The sequence below is a fragment of the Parus major genome, chromosome 7, assembly GCF_001522545.3.
Source record: "Parus major isolate Abel chromosome 7, Parus_major1.1, whole genome shotgun sequence".
Taxonomy (NCBI): domain Eukaryota; kingdom Metazoa; phylum Chordata; class Aves; order Passeriformes; family Paridae; genus Parus; species Parus major.
Window position 1 is genome coordinate 13,953,815 of NC_031776.1, and position 25,334 is coordinate 13,979,148.

The 25,334-nt window shown below is 36.4% G+C and overlaps 2 protein-coding genes across 3 annotated transcripts in view; one reads left to right on the top strand and one right to left on the bottom strand.

The window, feature by feature from the left end:
• The window catches only part of CERKL (ceramide kinase like), a 50,695-nt gene extending 40,121 nt beyond the window's left edge, over positions 1-10,574 (top strand). For both annotated transcript variants that reach the window (XM_015634837.1, XM_033515944.1), the window contains exons 6-13: positions 1,455-1,529; positions 2,620-2,797; positions 3,060-3,128; positions 3,440-3,465; positions 3,549-3,657; positions 6,552-6,648; positions 7,857-8,023; positions 8,840-10,574. In XM_015634837.1, the coding sequence (XP_015490323.1) occupies positions 1,455-1,529; positions 2,620-2,797; positions 3,060-3,128; positions 3,440-3,465; positions 3,549-3,657; positions 6,552-6,648; positions 7,857-8,023; positions 8,840-8,921 (803 nt within the window). In that variant the 3' untranslated portion in view covers positions 8,922-10,574. The remainder of the gene's footprint in view (positions 1-1,454; positions 1,530-2,619; positions 2,798-3,059; positions 3,129-3,439; positions 3,466-3,548; positions 3,658-6,551; positions 6,649-7,856; positions 8,024-8,839) is intronic.
• Positions 10,306-25,334, bottom strand: part of ITGA4 (integrin subunit alpha 4) — a 35,021-nt gene continuing 19,992 nt past the window's right edge. The window contains exons 16-28 of the mRNA XM_015634836.3: positions 23,089-23,238; positions 21,576-21,652; positions 19,234-19,384; positions 18,445-18,543; positions 18,019-18,098; positions 17,629-17,715; positions 16,981-17,071; positions 16,181-16,288; positions 15,854-15,973; positions 14,358-14,477; positions 13,741-13,839; positions 13,426-13,545; positions 10,306-12,568 (exon numbers count right to left, since the gene is read on the bottom strand). Coding sequence (XP_015490322.1) covers positions 12,476-12,568; positions 13,426-13,545; positions 13,741-13,839; positions 14,358-14,477; positions 15,854-15,973; positions 16,181-16,288; positions 16,981-17,071; positions 17,629-17,715; positions 18,019-18,098; positions 18,445-18,543; positions 19,234-19,384; positions 21,576-21,652; positions 23,089-23,238 — 1,395 coding nt within the window. The 3' untranslated portion in view covers positions 10,306-12,475. The remainder of the gene's footprint in view (positions 12,569-13,425; positions 13,546-13,740; positions 13,840-14,357; positions 14,478-15,853; positions 15,974-16,180; positions 16,289-16,980; positions 17,072-17,628; positions 17,716-18,018; positions 18,099-18,444; positions 18,544-19,233; positions 19,385-21,575; positions 21,653-23,088; positions 23,239-25,334) is intronic.

Genomic DNA, 25,334 nt, shown 5'->3' on the forward strand with positions numbered 1-25,334 from the left:
TTTGGGGATGAACAAAATTTTTCAGTCTGGTAGATGGTGCTTTAAAAGTGCTTATTTAAATATTGAGCACTGTTTGGCATGTGATAGTCTTTCCCTTTCCTCTCTTCTTTCCCCTGCTTTAGAAAGACAAATAATTCTTCCATAAAACTTAGGGCAAATTTAACATCCAGAATTGTCTGTTGTTCCTGTAGCTTATTAGAGAATTCAAACAAGAAAACAATTTAAAAATCTATGTGAGCTCATTTATATATGGGAATGTTTGGTTCTAAACGGTTCTTTTGTAATTTTTGTTCTTTTAATTAAACTGTAATTGAATTATTCATCCCTTGATCAGTGATACAAAGAAGTCAACATTCTGCCTGTTTGGTGGCAGGCCTTTATTTTTCTAGGTGAATTCTTTTGCTCTGCTGCTTGGCTAAGTAATGCCAGGAATGAGAAAAATCAATCTGATTTTTTTTTTTTTTTTAAACAATACCCATTTAGGAAAGACACAACTGCTCCTTCTTCATGATTTTAAAAATAAATTTATATTAAAAAGTCAGCTGATGCACAGTATTTTATGTCCTAGGCATTAGAGGAGAAGGGCAAAATTTACATATGTAGCTCCATGTTTCTTGCACAGGTAAAGTGCCTTGACATATCAATCACCACCAGTCATGGGCCTTCAGAGCTCTGCTGCTTTCTTTTACAAACTGACAGCTGGTTTTCCACTCCTGATTTGCTCACTCCCTTGTTTCAGAATCTGCTCTTCTCTCTGGTGGCTGGTAGATCTACTGGCTGCCAGTGTCCAGGCAGTGACAAATAGAAGTGAGATGGATCAGTTTTGGTGCACTGAATGCAGGTCACCTGTTTGTCACATGTCACATTCTGCCTTCCCTGTTTTTCAGTCATTCAGTCATCTTATTTATAAAGCTGATGTGCAGTAATTAACTTCATTCACTATTCTCTCTAAGAATCTAAAATGTAGCCTGCAAGAAGCACAGCAGCTATCTTTGACTAGATTAAATACCATTTGGCCTGGAAAATGTACAGTTTTACCACTGTCTGGGTATTATTTTACCAACCTAAAAATATTCCCCAAATACATCTTACTAGATAATCTGCCTTCGAGCTCCTTAGTACAGCACTTGGATATATAAGAGGTGATTATTAAGGAGATGGTTTAAAAACCCCCAAACAGACAATATTTTGAAAAGCTTGTTTCTCCCCCCTCTTTTTTCTTTTTTTTTTTTTTTAATGGCACTTATGAATGAATTTGCAGAGGAGATTTTATAGACCTCAGGAGTTTTAAAGGTTGTCATTTAATACTGTGCAGCATTTCTGCTGTTAACAGGACAGTTTATGGGGAGGCTTTATTTTTTTGAAAATGCAGTAATTAAAAATGCCGCATATATTTGTTCTTGTTGTTCTGTATCTCTCATGTTTTTTACAGGAAGTTTTGTTCTCTTTCACAGGTACTACAAATATTTTGGCCCATACACTCTATGGTATTAAACATGCAGTGACAGCGACATTGCACATTGTGATGGGTAAATATTTTTACATTCATTTCCAGATTTTAAATAATAAAGCATTATGTAGAAGTTTGTCAAAACCAGATGCTCAGTAAAGACATAGCATTTTGCTGTGTCACTATAACCTATATTAGAAGGCTTTTAAACACAAATGATTCTATCCTGGTTTTATCTACGGGTGCATTTCTTTTAAATGCTAACAGTTTCTATAAGAGAGCTTTATTTGTAGAAAAATGGTATCATTTGCCACTGGGTCTGCACAATAAATGGGTTTTGAATGTGAAAATGTAATTATGCTAAAAGGGAGAAGTAGGTTTCTAGTGCAAACCTTATTTTTGGGTCTTAGGAAATAGCAAATACTTTGTCAGGCAATGTTAATTTTGTTCTCAAAGCAGTCTTTCTTTAGAACTGTTTTTAAAATTAAAACAAAAGAGGAAAATAGTAAGGTTCCTCTTGAGTATCTCTTTTCTTGGTCTTGCAGTCTGCAGTGCAAGAGCCTTTGCTCTGTTTCTGAAGTCATAATTGAAAACCTTCTACAGGCAAAATCTAAACCTGTCTTTCTTTAGAAATCAGAGACACTAAATCCAATGGAAGATGCCCAGGGTCTGTGAAAGAAAAAAAGTGTATATATCCTAACTTGAACAGAATTACATGTTTATATCTTATGACTGTAAATATGAATATATTTAAAACCTATATTTAAGAGTTCCCATATATCCTCCAGTACAATGTGCAGTCATTACATTTATTTGGTGAAATGGTTGCAGAAATTTATGCAAATATTGGCAATTTTGCATTTTCCTTGATTCTCGTTGTTGAAAATGTGCATAGAATTAAGAGTCAGACCCTTTGCAGCCTTACAAAGTAGCCAAATGTTTTACCATAACTTTAACATTTTTAAGTATCTGAAATTACTTTGATAGAGTCTTAATTCTATCTAGGTTGATTCTGATTTTGATCAGTCAAACTTAATTTCCTAGAGAGAGAAGAGTCTGGAGGGTTTTTTTTCCCCCAGCTGGAGTAGATGAAAAAGAAATGTTAAGTTACGTGTCATTTGAAGTGTAGATGTTATTTTTTGTCCTGTTCTCTATCTATGAAATTTCAGGACACGTTCAAGCAGTAGATGTGTGTACTTTCAGCACTCCAAGCAGGCTGCTGCGCTTTGGGTTCTCGGCCATGTTTGGGTTTGGGGCGAGGACTTTGGCTTTGGCCGAGAAGCACCGCTGGATGCCCTCCAGTCAGAGGAAGGATTTTGCTTTCATCAAAACACTGGCAGATCTCAAGTACGCCAAGAGATGTTGTGTTTTTCTGCTATTTCTCCTTTTCTTGAGGAAAGTGAAATAGTAAATCTGATAAAGAAAGAAAGAGCAGTAGTTTATCTTAATTGCAAACAGATTTAACTCAGATGTGATGTATATCCCTTACAAGTTGAAAAGGAGATAAATTCTGTACATTCAGGATCTCCTTAAAATAATCTCAACTTCAGTAAAAGTCTGTCTAACAGAATATTGGTTTACATCATAGTAAATGTCATTACTTTTCTAGGGCAGAGGAATGTGAATTATCATTTCTCCCTCTACAAACTGTGCAGGAAGACTCTCATGAGAAGGATGGGTAAGTAAAACTGACTCAAGAAATTCCAAAGCTACAAAAATATGTCTTGAAGAATAAAATTTTACAGATTCTTTACTTTGTTCAAATTCAATCAACAGGTGATATAATCTTAAAAAACATTTATTTTGACAAGTGCAAATTTGTACATACTGTGTTTCCTGTAGACTGTTACAGAGGATTTTGTTACAAGGCAGTCTTCCACTCACTATTATTGATTTGTTCAGTTCTGCTAATATGCTACTTTTTTAAAAAGTTGCTTAAATGTGTAAATGACTTCAATGTTTTTTACCTACATGTTTCCACCCTTTTAGAAAGAAGAAAGAGAGAACAAAAAAAGGTGAGTTTCTTCTTTTAGAATTTTTTAAAAGTGAGCCATGGGTGATTAACTGGAGTAATATAGAATTACTCTGTTATATTTAGGTAGCAAGGATCAATGGCAGAAAATTCAGGGTCACTTCCTGAATGTGAGCATTATGGCAATCCCTTGTCTGTGTTCAATGGCACCAAGAGGCTTGGCACCTAATACGAGGTCAGTGTGGGTTTAGAGAATTAGTCATGTCTATAAATTCTGACATCTTACCTTAAGACCTTGGCTTTTCCGAGAATATGAGCCTATGTTTAGGTAGTCTAGTCCCTCTGGACTGGGGGTGGGACCATAGACTGCAGCAGACTTGATAATCCCAGGAATTGTAATCAGTTTTTGGATCAGGCAAATAAGGTCAAGCAGTCTAACTAGAATTATGAGTGGATAATTGCTGTGATTAAATTAGTTGGCAAGTCTGACTTAAGTAGTAGTCATCGAGCAGTCATCTGTCATAGGATTTGGCTTTATGGGGAAACTTCGCCCTTAGATTTAATTTTATTTTTTTCAAATATTAAAGTGGCCCTTGTCTTCTGCTCTACAGCCAGCAAAAATGAAACAAGTCTTTCTTATGTTATTAAGGACTAAAATTCACACTTGTCTTTTTCTTACTACTGTTTTTTTATTTGGTTCCCCTCAGAACTTGGGAAATGAAGCTTTACATGCAGGGTTTAGGGAAACAAAAGAGTATGTAACCTGGTTGTTGACACTGACTCATTTTCCCTTTAGCTCCTTGTTGAGAGCCTGCTTTGTGGTGACCAAAGCAGTTCTTAGGTGGTAAATATTTGCACCTGTTGTATCCAGTTGGCAATTGAGCAGAATAGCAAGGACAAACTTTGTAGTTGTATGCAAAGTACAAAATGCTCCCTCAAAAAAGAATGCAGAGACTCGTGTGTGTGCATGAATGTGTACCAAAAATCCCCCGGCACTCAGGGAAGGTTATGGAATGAGTCTCTTTTGTTTCATTAGATTGTCACTAGGTGAAATTAGAGAAGAATTCATTAGGTGTTTTTCTTCAAAATTACTGGTTTACCTAGTAGAATTTGACTTCTTGGAAACAATGTAGAACCAAATTATTTATGATTAAACCTTAATGAGAAATTTTCTTTGCTACCAGGGTCCTGCTAATCTCATAGTCCTCAATATAGTGCTCTGATGCTGTCCCATTTTAGGAACTTAGTTCTGCATTTAGTGTTTTTATATTCCAGTCACTTGGAAAATTCTGATGAAAATTTTAGCTTTGCTTTCTCTTTCTATCCGTTCTTCCCCATTTCTCAGGGACAGGGAATTTTATGATAGCAACACACAATTATTGCAGGTTTGAATGAGCCAGTTTCTCTCCCAGTGTAGCTGCTCAGCTATCTCCCTTTTGTTTTTTTGTGTTTAAGAATACCCTTGATTCTTCCATCTCTTTTAAAAAACAATCTTAGTGTGGTGAGCTAGTAGAGTAGGAAGGGTAGACTCAGACAGGAGCTTCCTTTGAATAGCATATTGACTGTAAGTCTTTTCAATATGGGGATGTGGCACTGATCGTTGGAGACTCGAGACCCACTATGGAAGGAACTCATCTGGGTTTCTTCTCGCTTTTCTTTTTCCCCAAGAGGTTTCTGCCATGTGAAGACATTTGAAGTGGGATGCAAGCTTTGGTTGCTGCCTTTGACTCCAGTTACACTGGTGTAAATTTGCAGAAACATGTCCAGATACATCTAACCGTCTGTGCTGTGTGAGCCCTGTGGGATGTGCTTTTCACAGCATAGGTGTTGTGCTTCACTGCAGATGGGCCTTTCTAGAGAGTTAATGAGAATTCTCTTTTCTAAGGATGAAAGGCCCTAGTGCTGAATGCCCAGTAGTCTGCTGTGCTCTTTTATTGAAACAAATATGATAAGAAGGCAACTTTTTAAATGTCATCATCACTCTTCCCTGAATCAGCAAAGTACTGCTGTGCCAGGTGACTTACTTAATGTTTATGTAACAATTACCCTCCCAGATAGTGCTGTTACCATAGTCTGACAACATTTCTGATGCAGCTGTTCAGTAGCTATCTGAGCTATCACTTTCAGTGCTGGAACCTGGAAGTAATTTTTTAAAACACTCTTAAGAAATTACCCAAACATAGATACTGAATAAATAAATAAATAAATATATGTATGCATATATCTGCAGAAGATTGGAAATACACCATCTCTCTCCAGAAGGCAGTGTCAGCAGGGATTGCTATGTTCATCAGTTACTCTTGCTGAACACTGATCTGTCTCTATAACTCAGATGGGACTTAGGCATGTTGTTAGCTTGTGTTTCCAGGTACATTCTATTAAAGAATGGGGAAGCTGACACTGGCTCACTGAGAACTGACCCCAGTTCTCAAAGGTGCTAAAATACCCATGGTAACTGGATGCTGAGAGCCACTGAGCCTCTGCACTGTGGGAGCTCTTCTTGTTTAATCTCTAGTACAGGACTGTTTCATCTTGTACAAAATTTTTAGTCCTTAACTTTTGTTTTGTGAATTGTAGAAATAGAACTGTACTAAGGACTGCTAAGAGAGAGTGTGAGTTGGAGATGGCAGCCTTTGTTAGTACAGCATGGGTGTTGGTGCAAGGGGTGGGAGAACCTTCCTGCACTGTGCTCTGGGCTTCCATGCACCAGGGCACTGTTCTCTGGGCACAGCTCTGCCTCACAGCACTTATGGTAACTGTTACATGTTGCTGGAGAGAAAAGTAAAAAGGACAGTTTGTGATCCCCAATGTTTAGAAATCATCTGAAAAGTAGAAAAGCAAGCTTTTCTTAGATTATATGCATTGTGTTCAAGAAATTATGGCTATTGATAAAGGACTGCAAGTTATTATTACAATATATGTCATAAATATATCAATTCTGAATAACTTCAGTGTGTAATTTATATCAGTCTATGGGGCGGGGCTCAGAAAAAGATTTGAAAAAAACATTGAGACTATCTTATTAATTTACTCTTGTAGGCTTTTTAATTTTTTTCTTTCTAATCTAGGCTATTGAAGAGCCTGCTATACTTCCAAATTAATGAATTATCTTCTTGGTCTGCTTTTCAGGTTGAATAATGGAAGCATGGCTCTTATTGTTGTACAAAATACTTCTCGAACAGAGTTTATAAGGCATCTGAAAAGATACACCAGTGTAAAAAATCAGGTACCATTAATTTCTTTCTGGTGATTATAAAAAGAACAGTTAATCGTGAAAGTAGACAAGCTGCAAGAGTTAATGTTAGCATCCTTGTAAGGAGACTTAGCTTCCTGTCAGAATACATTAGCCCCTTTTTATCTGATTTTTTTTTTCTTTTCTTAAATCACTAGACTAATACAGATTAGCCTATTTCAGTCCATCTGTTGTGGTTTAAATTGTGTTTGTATTGTACCATAGCTTTATGGGTGTAAAGCCCTTTCACCACAATAAGGAAATGCATGCTGTGTCTGAATTTTGTGTAGTAGAGAGGTGAAGAATGCAGAACTGCAGGGGCATCACACAACTCTGTCAGAAATTGGTAAAGTTGGCGATTTCATCGGGTCATGCCATGCTGTGCTGGCAGCAGTGGGTTGTGAGCATTGATTTTTAGCAGGTATGCATCCTGTTTAGTTATGATGTTTGCAGAACTGTATTTCAGAAGTGTTGTCATAATTATGTCTTGGAAGAGAAAAATGAAGAATTCAAACACAGATCTTACTGTTGTCTAAAGCCCCACTACATGGCCCAAACACACTGGTACTCATTCAGATGTTCTAGGATTATGTGAAATAACTTTAACAGGAAGGTTTGGGTTTGAATCCATCTACAGCCAGGGAATTTGGGGTGACAATTCCAGGTGACAGCATTAATGGCTGACTTGAGGAAATAGCTTAAGCTTTACATTATGCATTTGGAGGAAGGCCTTGCTTTTCTCTCTGCCTTTGTAGTTATAAATCAGACAAGGAGATGTGGGTCTTCCTTTAAGTTTGACAACCATTTACTAGAATTCTAAGCTAGCCTGGTTTAGGACAAGATCACTGGTAATGATGAACAGAGCACAAGAAACAATCTGCTTGGACTTTCACATATTCTGAAAGTATTTGATATGCACAAAGTATACCCCCTTACCTGCAGGTTGATTGAGTCCAATATGGGAAAACAAATGGAACACTACCATTTTTTCCTGAGGTACTACTTAGGATAAAAACACCATGTTAATCTATAAATGCTAGCTGGAATATATAATGGCTCATGTGGTCAAAGCTTGAGTTAAATGTTCCCACTTAGGACAAAAAAAAAAAAAAGCCAATTACTTTTTGATTTCAAGTAATCCATTTTGTTTTAATCTACCACCCATATCTTTCATCTTCATTTGTTGTCTGTGTTTGGTTTAGTTCAATTTTCCCTTTGTTGAGACCTACACAGTTCGAGAAGTAAAAGTACAACCAAGGCAGAAAAGTGGACCTGATGCCAAGGAAAATGTGTGTCTGAATGCAGAAGGAAGCTACCCTTGGAATATAGATGGGGACTTAATGAAGGAAGCATCAGAAGTTCATGTTCGGTAAGGCTAAATATCCCACTTAGGGACCATATACCCATAAGAGATTAGTGCTGCAGTCTTAGAAGTTTTGCATTTCTAGAGCACAGATGGTACCAGAGTTAGGTGCTTTAAATGCTGCTACAATAGAACCACTGTGTGCTGCAGGGTCTGGCCCTTCAACATCGTCTGGGCCTCTGCCTTGGTTGCCTTGTGTTCATCTTTGGAAAGGTTTGTTTTAACTCACATGACCTTTCCATCCTGGTGCTTCATCAGCTTCCACTGCAGTTCTCTTCCTTCTTGTTACTTTACTACTTCTTGTTTCTTCTTTCCTGTTACTTTGCCCTTCCATTTCTTGGAGAAGAGATGTATATAATGTGTCTCCCGTGAGGAACTCCTTTTGGGACAAGGATTCCTACTTGGAAAGCAGCATGTGTCAGGTTAAGAAAACATGTAGTTCTTCAATTCTGGAAAACTTAATGCTGCTTGAGAATAGTCTCCATATCCAGCATCTAAGAATGAGACCACAAATACACAGGGAATGGGAAGATTATCAGTGGAATTAAATGGGCAGTGGCTCATTTTTCTGCAGTGCACACAGGATTAGTTGAAGGCACATAGCTCAGTCTGGTATATAAAATAAAAGGCAGATCATGTTGTAGGATATATAATATATTCTTCTAAAGATGATCCTATAGGAATTGTTAATTCACCCTGATTTATTATTTCCATATAAAAGCTCATACATATTTGTTCTCCTTGCCAACCTCAAAAAGCAGCACACCCTTTGCAAGAGTTGATGACATTTGATTGATGAAGTTTGACTTCCTTGCTTCACAGGGTGCATCCTCAACTTATTGATCTCTATGGAGTGAACACTGATGACCTGGAGAGTTCCCAAGTGACGTGCAACTGCATATAGAAGGGAGACACTGGAAATTCTGTAATAAAGAATTCTGTTCTCACCCCTATGTACAGCTCTCCAAGGTCTGGACTTGTACTGATGCAAGAAGCTTGTACTTGTACTGTAGCAGAAGCTTAATAGGGATGTTTGTTCTATTTCTGGGTTTAAATTCTTATTAAATTATACATTTTTATCCGGTTCTGTTTAAGTATATCGAAGCTGTAGGCTTTATTAGGCTTTAACAAGAAAAAAATTGATTATATTGGTCTCTTACAAATCTGGGGTTTGAGAAGGGTCCATCAGAATAGAAGAAATTTTTTTTTTTCATTAGTCTAGATTTTTTTAGAATGAGATACTTTTAAGTCTGCTGCTGCTATCCGTATTGTCAGGTAACTCAGTTCAACGCAGGGAAGAACCATTGCTCTACTCACCAGCTCTAGATGAAGAGTGGTGGCAAAATAAAAATATATGCATTTATTTTTTTAATCAAGTACTTCTATTTCTAGTTATAATATTTAATGTTGCCTTAATCTATTCACTCTCAAAATGTTTCTAGTCAAATAATATAAAAGAATATGCTGATGTCCTATATGGCTTTCCTTTGTTAAAATGTATTTTAAAAACCACTGTGTAAAATCAGTATTTTCTCTATCTTAGAACTGAAATGTTATTCAGCATAGTTTCTGTTGCTGAGACTAAAGTTGTGATAAATAATTTAGAGTTGACTTAAAGTTTTATTATTTCCTTGCGTGTTTGTTTCTTTTGGTAATTTACTTAATATTGAAGAAAATTTCAGAGGACAGCAGATTAAGACAATTTTTTCTGGGAACAGGCTTCCTTTGAGATGAGAAGTAGCAGACCATGTTTTTGTGTTTGCAGGAGCATGGGTAAGGAATGTTTTCCTGGTCACTCCTCTAGGAGTCATTCAGAAGGCAGTGCACAAATCCTGTGCAAGCTGCATTGGGTCAGGGCAAGAATGAGTTGTTTTAGGTGCTTTCTTCAGGAAGCAGTCAAGGGTAATGTGAAATCCAGTCCCTGTACTAGATGTTGCTAAGTCATGGGCTTAAGCCTTTACAAGAGATCTACAGCTACTATGGTTTGAAATAGTTGTAAAAATTCTGATCTGTGATAAATACACAGGACTGAGTACTGCAGCAAAGTACTGCAGAGGAGGATTTGGCTCCTAAACCCAAGCTGTTACCTGGCATCCAAGTCACAGGGAGCAGTCTCCACTTAACATTCATACTCTATCCCATCAAATATTTTTAATATGCTAAGGCTCAAATTCAAACTAAGCTTAAGTTGTCTAAAAAGGCATTCCGGCAACATTTAGTAGATTTAACTGTTATTTATTAAATGAAATTTAAAAAAAGGATTGATCTTGCAGAACAAACAGCATTCATGTGTTTAACTGCATTGGGTTTTTTTTAATAAACTGAAATTGAGTAATACTTTATAATCTTGCCACCATCAGGTCCTTGTACATTCATTTTTTGTCAACCTGGATTATAAAAGCTTCATAATTTTGCTTCATATCCTAAGAAAAGACAACCAACATTTATGTGTTAACAATCAAATCTGAATAGAAAGTGTACAATTTCCAAGGCATCATTAGCACATGTACTGATTTATGTAAACTATTTCAAAGATAAATAAAATGCTTTTGTTTCACTTCCTTGCATTGTTTGTACTCAAAAGGACACGAATGCTTCTTCCAGTATTTGAGGTATATTTTTCACAGTATGCTGTAATGTCAAACGAGTTAATTGTTCAAAGGTTTTTTTGGTTAAAGTGCAAAAATTCACTAAAGCCACGTGGAAGGTAAGCATTTTCTTAGTACAGTTTTCACATAGATTTGCAAGAAAGTATTTCATTCTTGACATACTTTATTTTGACTTTTTAAAAAAATATATGCACATTCATTTGTCCTTGCACTGTAGATATTAAGAGGAAAACATACTTTGGAGTGATCCACATCTTTGGCATCAAATGAAGTGAAAGGAAGTTACAAAATGGTCCCAAATACCTTTGGAATCTGTGGCAACATGGCTTTTATGGCACCAGGCACTCTGGTAGCAGAAGTGCTTGTTGAAGGCACTCGCTGTGGGTTTGAGTTTCAGGCTAATTCCCATGGGATGGTGCAGCTTCAAAGCATTTCTACAGCTGACATTCCTTTCTCGGTGCAGTTCAGAAAGACATCCAAGGCGCGGCCTCACGGCCATACTCTGTCCTTCTGGTGCAATAAATTCAGTTACTGAAGAAGTTGAACATCCTCCAGCTGTTCTGGGGAGTGAAGGAAGCGTTTTTTCCCTTGTGGCTTGTGCTGTTTCACTAAAGCTAGGTGGCAGTGCAAACTTAGCTAGCTGAAGAAACTTCCTGGAGTAGCAGAGCAGTGGTTTTGATCCATGTTTCCGTTCAGTCATTCACCTTTCTGCCGAGCGGCTGCTGAGGGTGCCTGTTTGGATGGTATTTATCTGACACCGTCCCAGGAACCTAAGTTGGCTCTCCAAGTGACTTCCTTATTAAGTCTTCCTAAAGTACTTAATCTGAAGATAAAATTTGGCCCATTACAGTTGGCAGTTGGAGTTTTTGGGTATGTGTGTCTCTCTGTTTTGTCAGCTGCAGCCTGTCTTTTTATTCAGGTTCTGGAAGAATGCCAGCACTAAAAATCCTATTATAAGTACTATAGAAAAATCTTCAAATAAATAAAAATAAATACTTGCTTTAAAAAAACCCCACATAGAAAGAATTCATTGGAGAAGTCCAAAACCTTATGGCAGCACTGTCTGAGGAAAGGATGAAACAAGTAAATCTATCATGCTTGCAAGTACCAAGTTATGATGGCTACAAATTATGAGCTCCAATACTTTAATCTTTTTACAGCTGCAGCTCCAGGCTACCCCACGCAATTCCCTGCTCTGAATTCACCTTTGGCCTTCGTGGTTCTGGCTTGCCTGGGTGCCTAAGTACCTTCAGTGATGTGGCTGTGCCTGTGACGCCAAAGCCTACGAGGTTACCTGCAGAAGCCAAGAGCTTCTGAGAGCCAGTTTCTATGTCTGTGTGTTTTATTACAGTCCTGTGGATTTCACCTCATTTACCCTTGGTAAAATGCCAGACCAAGAGGAGAGAGGATTTCTTCCTGAATGCCTGATCAAAATACTATTGAAACTTCAAAAATAATAGAATAACTCATGCTAATGTGTTTGAGTTCTTACTTTCGAGGATTGGCCAAAAATTTTCTACAAATATTCCTTTTGGTAGGTAACTCTTCTTCTCTTTGTGTTTAGTGTTCTTCTGTCTGTTTGAAACCACATATATATATATATGGATATACAAATATATATCTATGGCATTTCAAATATTACTGGGAGACTTCAGAACAAACTGGTTTACCATTTCCACATTAGAACAGTACTGTAAGTTGTATCCTCCATATAGTTCAAGGAAATAAAGCATGTTTTATAAGACAGCTAGTAAGCTCAGAGCCTAGGTTTCTTGTTGCTGATGTTTCTCTTGTGAATTGATCTGAATTTTAATTTCTTCATTTTAAAATCAAACAGTTATTTGCCATCTTAGTCATTTTTGTTCCCACTTTTAAAACTCCAGCTGTCTCTTCTGTTCGTGTCTTGAGGGACCGGTTTGTATTTCCTTTTGAAAAAGCCAATCTGAAACACATAATTTGTAATCTGTTGTCAGCAAATCTTTGTCATCAAATTTAAACCATAAAAGATTAATTAAAATAAAACTGCATATGTATGGCATTTATGAAGTATGGTATTTGCTAGAGCTTTGTCATACCAAGTAATCAAGTTTTACTCATCAATCAAAAAAGTAGGTTTGCTTTTTCTTCTTTTACTTTTTGAGAGGCTAATGCTCTCTGGTATGGAATAAAGACTTGGACTTGTGAACTTTAACAGTCCACAGAACACAGTATTTTAAAAAATACGGTAATAAAATGTTCCTGTTAAATTTGTTTCATTTCTACATGTCCATGTAAAACTAATGGATGGAGAAAGTCTCAATGTAGGTTAAGAAGTTAACAGTCTCTTAATGACTTGTCAGAGGATCTGCATCCTTATTAGTTTTCTCTTTGGCACTGATTTTTTTTAGTATTTATGTTGCAGTTTGAGATCTTAAACATTTTATACTGGTATGAAACTGTGTTTTAGACTGTCGGTCATCACACATCAAGTGATACTAAATGCAGAGCACCATCCCACAAAAATGATCCATTTGATATCAATAAAATAAATACATCATTTGCAAACATGAAATGCCATATAAAACATTGTAAAGGTATTTGTAGTGTTGAGTAACAGAAAACATAGAACATGCAGAAGATGAAATGAAATGGAAAAAATGGAGACATACTTTTGAAGAACCCCAAGTTACAGGAGGAATTTTCTTTCTTTAGAAAGGACAGATCATAATAAAATGTTATTTATTCTTTAACCCAGATCCAAAAATCCTTCAACAGAATTCCTGACTTGAAGCAAGTGACTAAGGAATACTAAAAACCTACCTTCCATAATATAAATGAAAGAACCAGTAACAGGGTAACACCAATTATTAAGCCTAGGGAAATAATTAGCACAGTAACATGGTATTTTGGCTTTTGGTGGTGCACTCCTTCCAAATAGACCTGAAAAACAGAAAATAAGCTTAGTGCTAACTGTTGGGGTTTTTTTCCCTAATAGATACTAAAAAAACCCCAGGAAAATTAATTAATACTATATTCATTGCTGATGTATAGGTATGTATAGAATTCTACAATATTAATTGCTATTAGTTTTTCTACTTTAACATGTTCATCACAAATTCATAAGGGAATTCTTACGTATGCAACTTGCTTGTCCTTGTGTAGTTCAATAACTTTTCCATTTTTTTCTGGCCAGGCTGTTGCTCTTACTTCAAACTTCAATACTGATGCATCATCCTGATAAAAAAAAAATAAAAATAATTCTGTCTTTTAAAAAATAACTTTAAAACATTGATTCCTGCCCAGCAAAAATGATAACACAGTGGCTCACACAAGCACACAATGGTGTCTTTTTCTAGGCACAAAACAAATTAGTACCAGAAGCTGGAATGAAGCCATGTTGGATTTTACTTAAGTCACATCCATGCTGCTTTACTTAGAAAAATACAATTGACTTGAAATTAAATCCCATCCTACATAACCTAGCAAGAATAGGCAATATACCATAAACATAAATATACCAGAAATATAAAGTGATAAACTAAAATACATATTTTTGTTTTTCATACAGCACCTTGAGCCCTAGCATTGGCAACATAAAATAGGTTAAAATCTACAAGATTTAGATTTAATCATGTTTAAATCACATTTCACTGTTAGAAAATAAATACTAACACCTAGAATATTTATATGCAGGGAATACTGCAAATTTGCCTTGAAATATTCCCCTCAAGTATGAAAAGTTCATGTGTTACCATTTGTAAAAGTAAAGGAGTAGCCTCCAGATGCAAGTGAACAGTTGCTTCTTTTCCACTCTCCATGTTTCCCAGCTTGCAATGTATTTTTAAGCAAAGGCTGTCATTTTTCATGCAGTACTGTACAAGGGAGGGAAAGATTAAAACTTAACTTGATCAACTGTATAATCTTAGGGTTAAAGACAATAGGAACTGACCAAAACAAAAAGATTCATGTTTATTCTTGAAAACTTAGGGCATAACTTGAGGTTGTCATCCATCACTGTCAGTCCAGAGGTGTTAAAGGTACAGTAACAAGAGACCAACCTAATTGTTACACAAAACATGTAATTTTTATTAAAAATTCAATTATTTTAAGACTGAAAAAAACAAGTGTCTTAATTTGTTTATATGTTTAGGGTTTATTTTTACACTGTTATTGCAAATTGTATCTATAATGATGAATGACAATAACGCTATACAGTTACATAGTGCAAACAGTGTAATTGGTTGATCCTTGTATTTGTACACTGACAGCTAGCACCATTTCACACAACTGTGGAGGAGACAAGAACACAAGGCTGTATGTGATTATGTTTCTTATATCTTTATCCAAGACTACCCTGCTGAATAGTGGTTGGATATATTCTAGTGCAGGCTCTATCCCAATCATTGGCTGATATTTCCTGTAATGTGCTTACTTAATAGTCCCAAATTAGCCATTTTAAAAAATGGGTAGGTTTTTTTATTTGCTTGTTTTTCTAGTTTTGTTATTTTTTAAGAGGATATTAAAGCAGGTGCTGGAAACTAAGACAAGATTTCTATGAGGACAAAGCCTCAGCGATGCAATGCTAAAAAATAGCAGTTCTGGTTTGGACTGTGGAGTGGAATGTCTCATCTCCAGCAGGGTCTGTGAGCAGGAACAGAGGGATAAGGTGGAACAGGCCACACATGTATGGTACTCTCCCAGCCTCCCAAATTTTTTTAATAGCTTCCCAGCCAAAAATTATTTCCATATATTTTGTAATTTTTATTGACTTTCAGTCACATTAACTTGAATAGTTTTCCTTTAAATTTATTTATTTTTAACTTTTTTTTTAACCTAGCTCCTGTTAGTTATGTTTGATGGCACTGTTTTGATGAGGAGAAGAAAATGACTATTTGATATGCCTACTTCATGTAACTAAAGTAAAGCCTGTTTTTCCCTGATGCATCATTTTCTGTTACTGAATTTCCTCTGCCATTCTGCTTGCCCACTCATTCGGTTCCATACCCCTCTGGCAGTTTTTTGTAGGTGCCTGTCATCCACCCTGACTTCAGCAATGTGTCATTAATCAACTTTCTCCACTCAATTCTCACCCCTTTCTGTAAAATCACTTTTGATTACCCTGAACTTACCACAGGTCCCACCACACATCCTTGGAAGAATCTTCTGTGATTCATTATATAAGATACACTCTTTTCTTAAGGCTTGTTCACATAGCCATTTCCCACTGATGCCAAAAGACAGACCTTACCATGTGCCTCCTAGTAGGCTTTGAAAAGAAAGTGATGACATCCTTTAATATGTTTTCATTTTCTTCTGCTGCAGCACAGTTTCTGGGATATTTATTATAGGAGCAGTGTCCAGCTGTTGTCTGAAAATAAATATAACATCATTATTAAAAATGTACATTTTATTTCTAGAATTCTGAAACACGTGGAGCTGAAGATGATCCTGTTCTAGTTCACTCTGCTTCACCACAGCTAGCAAATCACAGACTGAGTACCCAGCTGACTTTGTTCTGCTTCTCTTCTTCATAGAATTTACGCAGCTACTAATACAGTAAGTAAACTTTGCTTACCTTGATATCCAATAGGTTGAATAATTTCGAGTCCCTGGGTGGAAAAGCATTTGGTATCATTATCTCTAAGCTGGTATTTGGAGACATGCTTGGTCCTGCACTGATAACCTTGTGGGGAAGAGGTGAAGAGTTCAACAGTTAAAGCTTCAAGGGTAGCTATTCAAGGAATAAAAACATACACATACAAATTCATAAAACTGCACAGAATGGGGGAGCATCTGCTCTGTTGTGCTGTCACAAAAGTGAATTGTGCTAGGAGTGTTAACATTTTGTTCATTCATTCTGTGGGCTCACTGAACCTTTCCCTCCTCCAAAGCTGATGAGTAAGTAGTGCTAATCTGTGATGAGTACCTGAGGTCATGCAGACTGCCTGCCAGGAGAGTAGGCAAAAGGAACTAGGAGAGATTTATGTCCAAACTCCTGCTTTTAATCCACTGCAGAAAAATTTGATGCTATAGATAACTCTTTTAAGAACCTCCTAATTATTTTTTTCTTATAATAATTCCTCTTGAAGCATTTCTCAAAGGAAAAAGTGTCAAGTCAGAACTGCTCTACCACTTTCAATCCTGCCTTGTGTTAGGAAATCTTTCTCTGATCACTCAGTGGAAGATTTGCCAGGCCAAAAAAAGTGTTCTAAGAGGGATTAACAGCAACTTCCCATCACTAATGCACAAAAATTACTCATGGTGCCCTTGTGCTCTTAAACTTAAAAGTTTCCTGACTGTCTAGACTGTCATTAGATGCACTAGACATTAACCTTCAAAACAAGGATGACAGGGTTTACAAAGGAAAACTCTTACATGGAATGTGAAGCTGATATTTTCCTTCATACATGTCACTGGTGAATCTTTCTCTTCTGCTCCATAAACAAATGAAGTTGGTGACACAAACCTACAATGGTTTAGAAAGTGTTAATAAACAGGATTTCTATATATCATTAGCATAATTTTTTGCTCCATGCTACCTCTAGTAAGACTGGCTATAAGTCAACACCCAAGTTTGCCTCTAAGTAAATCTAGAAACAGAGTAGAAATCATCTGCCTTTGGAATAGAAACCCTCTACATTTGTACTCTTTCCTCTGAAAATGGCAGATGAATCATAAAAAGTCATAAAGCTATGCTCCATGAATGCCCCACAACAAACCCAGAGTATGGTTCCTGTTAAGCAAGGAATCTGAGGATCTGCTGGGCTCTTATTAAACACATCTTCCTGTAAAACATATTCCACTTTTTTAAACATGTCAGTCTGTTCAGAAACAAATTCAAAGCACCACAGATGCTGATTGTCTCATCTCACAGTAGAGGAAAAACCTCTTACAATGGCTGTGCCAACTCAGTCACAGGATTTTTCAGCTACGTCACACTTCGGCTTAAAAACTTGGTGAATTTAGAATAGTACCAAGACAACAGTCCTGTGGATGTGCAGGTAATACCAATAGGTGACTTACCCATGAGTATTTAACTCAATCTCATATTTTAGAGGGATAGGTAAAGTTAGCATGTTATCCAGCAACATGCTCCCGTCTTCATTTTTACTACAAAAATGCAAAGAGAGAAAAAACTGTATTGAAGGCATCATCATAAGCTATACACTGTTTCTCTAAAAAATACTAAACAGACTTTTCAGCTTATTAAAATATTTAATTGGTAACAATTATGTCAGGCATTAATGCCCCCCACATTTTTTACAGCCAGAAACCTACTTATTATTTAAATATCGAACATCCATTTTTTTGGTAGTTTCTCTATTTGATTTGCAACCAATTTACTTTCTTGCAATCCTCCTTTACTAAGCCTTTCCAGTTATCTGGAAAGTAGCAATTTTTATTAGGCTTTACCAGGTAGCATTAATGATGATGTTGAGGTCCTCTTCTGCTCTGGTTAACGAGCTTGCATCCAAGGTGAAACTATAATCCAGCTGTAGAACAAATAAAATTTTCCTTATATCAAATGATAGTGTATCTTGACACAGTTTCAATGCAAATATTTTATTAAGCTCATTTAGAATCTCCTGCCCTAAAAAAATTCAGAACTAAGGAAACAGTTGCTTTTTGTGTCTTCTACTCCCTTTCTATTGACCTGATGCATATGTCCATGGCATTAGTCAGTTCATGCTTAATACAAACACTGTTGTCCCTTAATTAATTATTCCAGGGAATGTTTAAGTAATTCATTTAAAAGTAGGAGGAGAGACACTGATATCAACATGATAAGAGATGTTAGTTGGGAATGAAATAGAGATTCAGAAATTTTTTACAGCTTACCTTTGAGTTATGATCCACATACAAATAGCCAACACTGCACTCAAGTGTCACTGCATTAATTTCTTTATCTAATACTTTACAATGTATCTGTTTTTCTTCCTAAAATAAAGGACAAATTATTAATGATCAAAATAAAAAAGGGTTGTCTCAGACACTGCAAATTACATGCACACACTAAAACTGTGTGCTTTATATTTTCCTGACCCAGGTGTTATTTCACTATGCCAATATCCAGAACACCCATGGCCACTTGAACATTACAGATTACATTGATTATTGTATCAGTTACTTCATCTGCTTCTTGCTTTTACTGAAGCTATGGCACATGCACCAGACCCAACCTCGTTAAAAGCCAACTCACAAAGGTGGATCTGGGGGATGCTACATGGAGAACATTATTTTTAACAGGCAGAAAGAGAGAACAATTAGATTTATTACTTTTTCTAAGCCTGTGTATTTGGGAAAAAGCAGATTCAATGAGATCTTTGTGATCACTGAAAACATGACCATCAGCCAAAAACCAGCCATAACATCCTGAAACAATTTTAAGCCTTTTTTTATTATTTATTTTAGTCATTACTGAAATTACATAAGTCTGTATTGATTGAATTGCACTTGACTTAGGTAGCTTGAAGTCTAAGAACTTAAAAATTGATCTTTTGGCAGCTTTTAATGAAAAGAACATGAAGTATCTATAGAAACTCTGATTCATAAGCATAATTTGAGAAACACCTGGCTGAAAAAGAAAAATATCAAGGTGTTACTGTTTGAGAGATTTTTTTTCCTTACCAATTCTGAAACTCTAATGTAATAAAGACCTTTAGGAATCTGAACGTGGAGGAAAGTTTCGTATGCATCATCCCCAACATTAAGCAGAGAGATGTTCAACAATAAAGTCTTCATACTTCCAACACCAAAGTACATTTTCTTATCATGAGGCCTATAAAAACAATTATCATAATATAAATGGAAAGTAATTCTAGAAACAGCCTGGAGGGCAAAGGCTCTTTTAGGTAATTTTTAGTTGGTTCTGACAAAGCTCAGCTGGAGATGTGAGGGAAGGTTTTACTGAGTTAACTAAGGTGTTACATGATGGTCACCCCTTAAAGCCTGAAGTGTTTAATGAGAACAAGGACATTGCCACCAGCCCAGTGGTGCTTCTGGCCCTTCCAGGGCCAGTCCTTTCCTTTTCAGGCCAGAATAGCAATTGATCACTGCCACAGCATTTTCAGACATTATTTTATCATTCACTCTTTGCACTCAAGATCTGGGATTGAGTTAATTTGAAGAGGGGCATAGTGAACATGGCTCTATTATGATCTATGTAATGTTCTATAATCATGTTACAAGTACAGACACCCTATCGGGGGCTAAAAGTAAACTTCAGCTTGACATTAAAGTTTAATTAAGACTTGTAGAAAGAGTGCCTAGAAATAGACATTTATCAGATATTCTGGCTTGAAACCAAAGCATTAGTCACTGAACACCTTTGGGAAAGAAGCTGGCACTTACAAAAGCAACAGAAGGCAAAAGCACTGCATAAGCAGATAGGTTCCAAGACAAAAGCAAATTAAAGAAAAACACAATGTTAACATTTCGGTAGCTTGTCAAGTTTAGGTTAAATTTAAACGTTGTTTTAGTACTTGTGTACCCACCACTCACTCCTTTTACCCACGTTAAAGCCAAGCTCATTAACAATATGCTGTCACAAAGATGCCTCCCAGCTTAACACACAAGTACACAAAAGCACCAGGTGCACATCTGGGACTACAACAAAGCTGAACTAAAGCTTTTCCTGGGTAATCATATTTCATTCTTCATTAAAAAATGCATGATGCAGACTAGAAATTTACAGAGCAGGCCAAAAGCTAAGCAATTTAAACAAAGCATGATACTGTATACATGAAGACTTGTAACTTAGTAAATAAAGCATTACATTGCCATCCCTATTTGATTTCTTTCTTTTAAAACCAAAGGTGTTTGCTTTGCTCTTCAAGGATAATGAATGCATTCTGTCAAGACAAAACAAATTATCGCTTTACAGCTAACTAATTTTTAATCGAAATTCTAGGGGCACAAGGTAATTTAAGGTGACACTTCACACTATCAAGATATTTAGACTATTTATTTACACTGCAAATCTGCTACTGGTGCCTAATGTCAAGCAGGTATGCTGTAATCTGTTTTCCTTTCTTAGAGCTTGGAGGCATTTATAAAACTGCATTTCTAATGTCACAAATGAAAATGCTGCACAACCATTCTTTCTGAAAAGCTTATGAGTGTTTAAATAAAATAACCTAAGAAAATTAAAGGACTTAAGACTCATGCTACAGGCCACACATTAAAGTGGGCAGAAAGATACTCATCTTACTCTGAAATCTATGAAGATGACAAGGTTTGTGCTCAGGATCACACAGGTGGGATTAATCTGCATTATGTGACTGTCAGCATCTTTTGATGCCATTTTAGATTGTTCAACCTAGTATTTTGCTTTAAGTAGAATCAACTTTAAAAGTGATGAATGACACAAGAAAATCCAAGTTACATATAAAATATCTAAATAGCTGAGATTCACAACAGGTACAATTCCTCTTTTTCCTCACCAACTACCTTTATTTCTTACTTTAAAATATAACAGTCAATAAAGAAAAAAAGGTGGTGATGATAAAATAGAACTTAAAACAATTAAGCGGTTCTTTCATTTAAGAATATTACATCTTCAGTTTTATACTACTGATTGAGACTTCATACAGTGCAAGTACAGTATATCCAAAAGAGCTTGTCAATTTTACAATAGTCATGAAGTCTGCATATTGAGCATGCATTGTGCAGTTATCTGTGCCCCGTTATATATGAAGTGTAGAACACAAATTTATGTATTTTATGAGCTGTAAAATCTTCTAATTATGCAATAACAGTTCTTCAATCATATAGATTTCTGTTACATTTCCTGGAAGATTTATGATTTATAAATAGTCTTTAATTAAGCACAGCTTTACTTCTTGTTTTTTTCTCAGGGATTCCTGAGAATTTGCCAATTACTGTTACTTATATATGAAATATTAAGGAATAATTTAAGTAAAATCTTATTAAATCTTGTCCAAAGAACATGAAGGCTACTTTATACTTACTTTGGAAAAACAACTTTTCCAGAAACTCTCAAGTCAGCCGAACAATTTTCTTGGGAGCAAAATCTTGCAAAAATAAACTGTAAAAGCCAAATTAAAAAAAAAAAAAAAAAGGCAATTCAGTGTCTTATGCTTCCTATAGTGAGTGACAGTATTCCAGAGAAAGAAACCCATCACCTACTAACTAAGCATCAGGAATTGTCTCATAGTTCTTACTGCTAACACACAATTCAATCAGGCTACGATTTTCCATTTTTCAAACGCATTTTGTGCATCCAGAGTAACAGTGAAGAGGCTTTCTAGACTCAGTCTGTCAGTTAAACCTGTGGGTGTATGTTCAGGCAGTTTTTACAGCACTACATAAAGGAGGGCAGAATGTTTTTCAAGATGCAGAACTGTTGTCTGTGCAGTCTCTCCTATTAATTTTTTGCTAGAGTGTAATTGTACAGCCCTTACTTATCCTACTGTGAGTAAGGTTTGATGAGAGCAGAGACACCAAGAGTTACAGGTGTTCATGCCTTGGTTATCAGTATGTCAGAGAGCACATTTATGTCACTATATTCAACATCACCCTCTTTCTTTCTTTATTTCTTTCTCTATAACTCTGAGGTTTCTAAATCAGGATTTTGAATGAGAACAAGAAGTCAAAGCATGCCATTTAAAAGCAGCTTTTATGTATCTCAGGAGTTCTGACGGCCAACTCTGTCTCAGTTACACGAATCACAGAGGAATCTCAGTTGGAAGGGACCCATCAGGATCACTGAGTCCAGCTCCTGGCCCGCACAGGACATCCCCAAGTGTCACAGCCTGTGCCTGAGAGCGTTGTCCAAACACTTCTGGAACTCTGCCAGGCTTGGTGCTCTGACCACTTTTCTGGGGAGCTTACCATTGTGAAAAGTTAAAAATTCAGCACATTCTGACTCTCACTAAAGTCAAAGTCTCTTAGTAAGTTGTGATTTTTTTGGGAAAAATGGTTAATTTCATAGTTACTGAAGGATAAAAAATATACTCTCTTTTTTCTCACACATTTTGTATTTGAAAACCTGCAGTACCATTACAGAACTAACATTTCAGCAACATCAACACTTCAAGACTAATACCAACACTATACTGTGTATTTAACACAGAAATAATTTTAAAGTACAATTTTATATTGGAAAGTGACTCACACTGTGTAGTTGAAAAATAAAGGATATTTCAAAGAGTGATTTTCATACATATGTGTACTGAGATATATATACTATATGCGGTGGCAAGTTCTCTGCACATACCTATTTTATTTTTAAATCATAATACAGATTGTATACAAGTTCTGCAAAGTTGGGGTTTTTTTAGCAAAAAATTAGGCAAGTTTTTAGCATTCTGGTTTATTAATTAAGATTAAGACACTATCTCTAGGTGTTGGTCTGGAAGATGCATTCCTTTGCATACTATGAATCAGTGAAGCTTTTTTTAACTGAAGATTCAAACATGAACCTTTACTCACTGCACTGGAATAGAGAACTCATACACTAACCTTGCTTTTTATAACATCTTTTTCTTTCCTGCGCTGAAGAACAGGTTGAAGTGGTGAAAATTCTTGAACATTTCTTTTCTGTAGAATATGATGCCCCAGACGATAACTCGCTTCAACATGTACAGGAGTCAAGATATCCCTTACATCTTTCTATGAAAATTGGAAACCTAATGAGTTAATCATATAAGACAAAACATGTATGCTTATGTTTTAAAGTTACAAGGTTGCCCAGAACTCACTAAAAGAGCAAAACGTATTTCTCACATGTAAAATAATTCCATATGGTTAATATACTTTTCCAGACATCTTTGTTGCTGAAGGAGGCAATCAGAAATGCATAAAAGCATAATATGTTTAACGACAGCATCAGCCATTTCAGAATGGATAATTCTTCTATGAGGAGAAATCTTACTGAATGGCAAGCTTACTTCTGTCAATAATCCTGCCTCACACACCTACAAAAGGCTGCACTGCCTAAGTAGAAAAATAGGCAAAGTTGGCTAAAATGGAGAAAGTTAACCAGTGGCATGAGGCCAGACCAACCCAATGGGTATTTAAGTGTGAAATCAAAAGGAGTTCTCCCACAGTACAACCAAATCAAGTCGTGACTGCATTTCATTTTTGTGCCCCTTTATTTCCCATTCTGTATTAAAAAGACTGAACTCCTCAGTAAGTGCCTGTTTTGTACATGAAGCCTTGCCTGCGTAGGAGTGTTCAGATCAGAGCCCTACTTGTGAAAACTGAACAGCTTGAAGCACCAACAGTAACAAACCTGATTAAATTACTCCCTAAGTGTAGGGAATAGACAGACACTGATTGTCCTTCCACATGGCCACTATTTTAATTCTTATCTGCAAGCTTGTGTTGGCCAAATCACGTATTATCTAATTCATAATAATTTTCCACAAGGTCTTCTCTGCATCTGCTTTATATTACTTCCATTATACTAATTAGCTATTAATTAGCCTTTACTCAAAATACATAAAATTTATATTGTCTCTTGCAAGGACTTGACAGACATTCACACTTACTTAACTTTAGGAGCTTCATGCAAGTACAGAAACCTTCTGGGTGGGAGGAGATGCTTATAATGCTATTAATTAAGAATTGAAATGAAAATTGAATTCTGTGGAGGAAAAAAAACCCCTAATGATGGACTATAGGAAGTGATGAGGCAAATCAGTTCCTTCCTCCTACACAAATACCTGCTAATGCTGGTACAGCATATACAAGGTCAGCTGTCAATCACATCTCTCGGTTTACAAAACTCTTAAAAAGTAAGTGGCAATTTGCCATTGCTCCTGCAATCAACATTCACTTAGGTGCAGCTATCAGTTGAGATGCATCTGGGCAATTTTCCAGTAGGTAACATAAGCTTTCCCTTTCTACCCTGAAGCTTTATGATGAAGAATTGGCTTCTAATTGTCTCACAAACAAAAAGTAAGGGAAACCAAGGAAGAAGAAATAGACATGGAAGAATATTTTCCTTCAGGTTTTTTTGTAGCTGTAGAAAATAAAATTTATTTTCCAGCCTTTGTGCAGGATCAACTGCACCAGTCACCTTGACAGACATTTGTTTCAAAAGGTCATAGAATAGCTACCTTGAGGACTTTAAAGAAAAGGCTAGGCAAACTAGTCCATTATTTTATTGCTCTTATTTCCCCTTTTAACTAAATACTCCCTCTCTTCCCCCTAGATATAAGGTCTGACAGGAGAGAAGTCTATTTTTTCTGAGTTTAATAAAACATGGTTTCTTTGCATCCACTTATTTTTATTGTTTGTTGTGGTTTAGGACTTCCAAGTTTTTCCAGAATTTTTGTTTTGGAAGACAAGCTTCTAAGATGTTTGATAGAATAAAAGTGATTGATTTTTTCACGTTAATTGAATGGCCTTAAAAATATTATATCCTTGTCCTGATTACAGGGTTTTTTCCACTTTGAAGACAAGTCCCTCATTCATGTTTCAGAGGGATACATCAAGCATGAAGAAATCAGTTCATTCCCTCCAGGGCAACAGCCACTTTGAGATGACTTTTGTAGTTCAGATCTTACTGAGAGATTGTTGCTAACTTCTGGGTCAGTACCATGCCCAATTTTAAAGGATGGTGGCTGTTGGATCAAACCCCACTTCTGCAGAAGCCAGCAGCCAACCCAGCAGCTGGTGCTGTCTGTCCCTGGTGTTGGGACAGGCGTCCCTGGCTGGCACCCTGCAGGTCTCCAACAGCCTCCTGCTGTGTCCACTGCTCT